At 66.0% G+C, this 3,546-nt stretch overlaps 1 protein-coding gene across 1 annotated transcript; it reads left to right on the top strand.

Annotated features, from left to right (window-relative positions):
• Nucleotides 1-1,067: 1,067 nt before the first annotated feature.
• Fam43b (family with sequence similarity 43 member B) lies at nt 1,068-2,659 on the top strand. Its single transcript, XM_090333876.1, has one exon. The coding sequence runs from the start codon at nt 1,457-1,459 to the stop codon at nt 2,483-2,485; it is 1,029 nt and encodes a 342-aa protein (XP_090190002.1). The 5' UTR covers nt 1,068-1,456; the 3' UTR covers nt 2,486-2,659.
• The last annotated feature ends 887 nt before the right edge of the window (nt 2,660-3,546 follow it).

Here is a 3,546-nt window from a genome sequence, read left to right as displayed (position 1 = left end):
GGCAAGGGGACTCTGGGTCCTCACTAGGGAAGCCCCTAAGATTCTAGGGAGCTGGTGGCTTCACAAGAACCCAGGAGGATCAGTACACTAGAGCCTGCTCAACAAAAACCTGCCCCCTTATTAAGTGTCCATGCAGTGTGTGGGCCATTGTTGTGGGGAAGGACAGAAAGAAGGACAGGGACCAGCTCGTGGGACCCTCCTTGTGACCGCCACTTAACAGAGCCTGAGCTGTTCTGAGGATTCAGTGAGCTAGTGAATGCTGAGCACGGGGCATCACAGAAGCCTGCCTCAGCTTCCAGCTACCTATGTAACCTTTAGAGTCCAGAGGTTTGCACTTTGTCTAGAAGGAGCTTTTCTTCTACAAGTCTCACAGACTGCTCTGGAAGCAACTCCCCAGCCCCCCAAAAAGTCAGTACCCCCCCCCCCCTGCTTCTGGCCAGGCCTAAAAGCTGGGACCCATTTCCCAGTCCAGGCGCTAGGGCCTGGCCCACGACCTTGGAGAAGCGGGGAGGAAGCTTCACCAAGCGACAGTACTTTTCCGCTGCCCTGCTAGGCCACCCCAGCTGGCTTGGTGCTGTGCAGACTGGAGGCAAAGTGCGTTTGGATGGCCTCATCAAGAACCCACCCCAAAGTCTCCTCTTGGGGCTGGGGTGGAGGGAGAGGGCGTGTTCCGGTGGGAGGCACTAAACCGAAATCCTGGGAACAGAGGCAAGGGGGAGGGGTGTCTCTGAGCGCACTATTGGGGAGCTCGGGAGGAATGGACACTAGCCAAGCCCGCACCCCCAGGATATTCCAAGGGACTCCTACTCCTTAGCCGCCCCTCTACCCGCAGCCCTCGGAGGATAACCAGGATAACCCGGACCCCATCCCGCCGCGCGAGCGCTGGGCCTGCGCGGAGGGGGAGGCGCGGCGAGGGGCGGGGCCAGGAGAGCCGGCGGTCCCGCCCGGTGATGCAGGCGGCCCGGGGAGGTGGGGCCGCGGCGCCCGGAGGAGTCCCCGCCGCAGCCGAGCTCTCGGTCTACCCCGCCGAGCAGCCGCCAGCTCCCGCCCCGGACGCCTCCCAGCCGCAGCCGGGGCGGCGGGGGACCGTGGGAGTCGGCCCCTTGATTTGGGTCTGGGGGGGAACCCCCCCTCTGACCCTCCCCCCACCATCCAAGACGGTGGGAGCCACTCTCGAAGAGGACGCGGTTCCCGGTCGCCGCCGGGCATCTCGGCGACCAGCCAAGCCGGGCACCGGGCACCTGCGAAGCCAACCCCACCGTGCCACCGGGCATCCTGAGCACCGGCTGTCTCCGGCGCCCCCCAGCTTCCCGCGACTCCGGGCCGGAGGGTGGGGTGGGGGGGGATTCTGCCAGCTTTTCCCCTCCCGCGGCCACCGGCCGGGACACCCCCTTCCCTCCCCCACCGTGAGCTCCCCGAGACCCCCCGCCCCACGCCAGCCGCTGTGGCCGCCGCGATGCTGCCCTGGAGACGGAACAAATTCGTGCTGGTGGAGGACGAGGCCAAGTGCAAGACGAAGAGCCTGAGCCCCGGGCTGGCCTACACGTCGCTGCTCTCCAGCTTCCTGCGCTCCTGCCCGGACCTGCTTCCCGACTGGCCGCTGGAGCGCCTGGGCCGCGTCTTCCGCAGCCGGCGCCAGAAAGTGGAGCTCAATAAGGAAGACCCCACCTACACCGTGTGGTACCTGGGCAACGCCGTCACCCTGCACGCCAAGGGCGACGGCTGCACCGACGACGCCGTGGGCAAGATCTGGGCGCGCTGCGGGCCGGGCGGGGGCACGAAGATGAAGCTGACGCTGGGGCCACACGGGATCCGCATGCAGCCCTGCGAGCGCGGCGCCTCGGGGGGCTCCGGGAGCCGCAGGCCCACGCACGCCTACCTGCTGCCCCGCATCACCCACTGCGCGGCGGACGCGCGCCACCCGCGCGTCTTCGCCTGGGTCTACCGCCACCAGGCGCGCCACAAGGCCGTGGTGCTGCGCTGCCACGCCGTGCTGCTGGCGCGGGCGCACAAGGCGCGCTCCCTGGCCCGCCGGCTCCGCCAGGCCGCACTGGCGGCCTTCAGCGACTTCAAGCGGCTGCAGCGCCAGAGCGACGCGCGCCACGTGCGCCAGCAGCACCTCCGCGCCGGGGGCGCCGCCGCCCCGCTGCCCCGCGCTCCGCTGCGCCGCCTGCTCAACGCCAAGTGCGCCTACCGGCCGCCGGCCACCGAGCGCGGCCGCGGCGCGCCCCGCCTCAGCAGCATCCAGGAGGAGGACGAGGAGGAGGAGCCCGAGGAGAAGGACGAAGACGACGGCGAGGAGCAGGACCCCCACGCCGGAGAGCACCCGGCCGCAGCGCCCCAGCGCGAGCGGCCCGAGGTGCTCAGCCTGGCCCGGGAGCTGAGGACGTGCAGTCTGCGGGGCGCCCCGGCGCCCCTGCCGCCCGCGCAGCCCCGCCGCTGGAAGGCCGGCGGCGCCAGGGAACGCGCGGGCCAGGCGCGCTGACCGCCCGGCCACGGGCCCCGCGGACCCCCAGCGGCCCTCCGGACTCACAGCCTCCAACCCGCGCCCTGCCTGCTTTGGCTCCTCCTGGTCTCTGGCCCTGCCTCCCTTCAAGGCCTCCGTGGTGGTCGCCTCTCCCCTGGCTCAGGTGGATGCCTGGAGTGTTCTTGAGTACTAAGGTGGATTTGGGGGTGGGGATGGGGGGGATGGGGATGGGGATGGGGGGGCTGTCTCTCCCCACACGCAGAGTTCCCTGGGCCCTCCCTTTGTGGAAATGCCCCCCTTGCTTTACACCAAGTCCTTTTGCCCTGGGATCTCCCCACATCCCCCCAGAAGAAGGGAAAGCAAGTGGAGTTACCAGAAACCCAAAAGGAGGGTGAGTCAGGACCTGGCTGGAGACATGGCAGAGTCAGTGGCCCTGCCATGGGTCCTTCTGGTCTTCTTCCCTGAAGAAGCATTCTCAGAGGGAAAGGGTGGAGAGACAGAATGGCAAGAACCGAGGCCAGGCCCAATATGGGCACCATGCCCGAGACTCAAAACACGCAGAGAAGAACCGTCCACCCTCTGGAGAAGATTAAGATGATCCCACTTCCTAGGGTCAAAGGACTGGCTGGGCCTGGTAAGATCTCTCTGTACCAGGCAGCTGCCTAGCCTTTTGCCTTGGTATTCCCCATCGATTCTCTACCCTCCCCACTCTGCAGTCAGATAAGTGTCACCCGCAATCAGTGCCCCACAATCAGGACTAAGATGGGGCCTCCAGAGAAGGTAAGGAGATCCTTCCGCAGGTTTTAGAGACAGAGACGCCCAAGCCAAAGGTTTCAGAGCAGATTGGCAGGAGAGCAAGAGGGAGGAGGAGGGTGTATTTACCCAGCAGAGGGGGCAGAGCCCCTGTCCAGGTATCCCCACAAGGCCACAAAAAGCCCAAAGATAATGTGTCACCAACTGATCATTGTAAATAAAGTGGACCTGCTTTTACAGCCCTGTCACTACTCCTGTGTTGTGTTTGATGCCCAGCCTAGCGGGGGTGAGATTATCAGAACCTTGAAGGGCAAAAGAAGACCCCA

Source organism: Megascapheus bottae, chromosome 6 (genome assembly GCF_031878675.1).
Source record: "Megascapheus bottae isolate mThoBot1 chromosome 6, mThoBot2.hap1, whole genome shotgun sequence".
NCBI lineage: Eukaryota > Metazoa > Chordata > Mammalia > Rodentia > Geomyidae > Megascapheus > Megascapheus bottae.
Note: the sequence above shows the minus strand (reverse complement) of the source record. Positions and strands in the feature narration are given on the sequence as shown.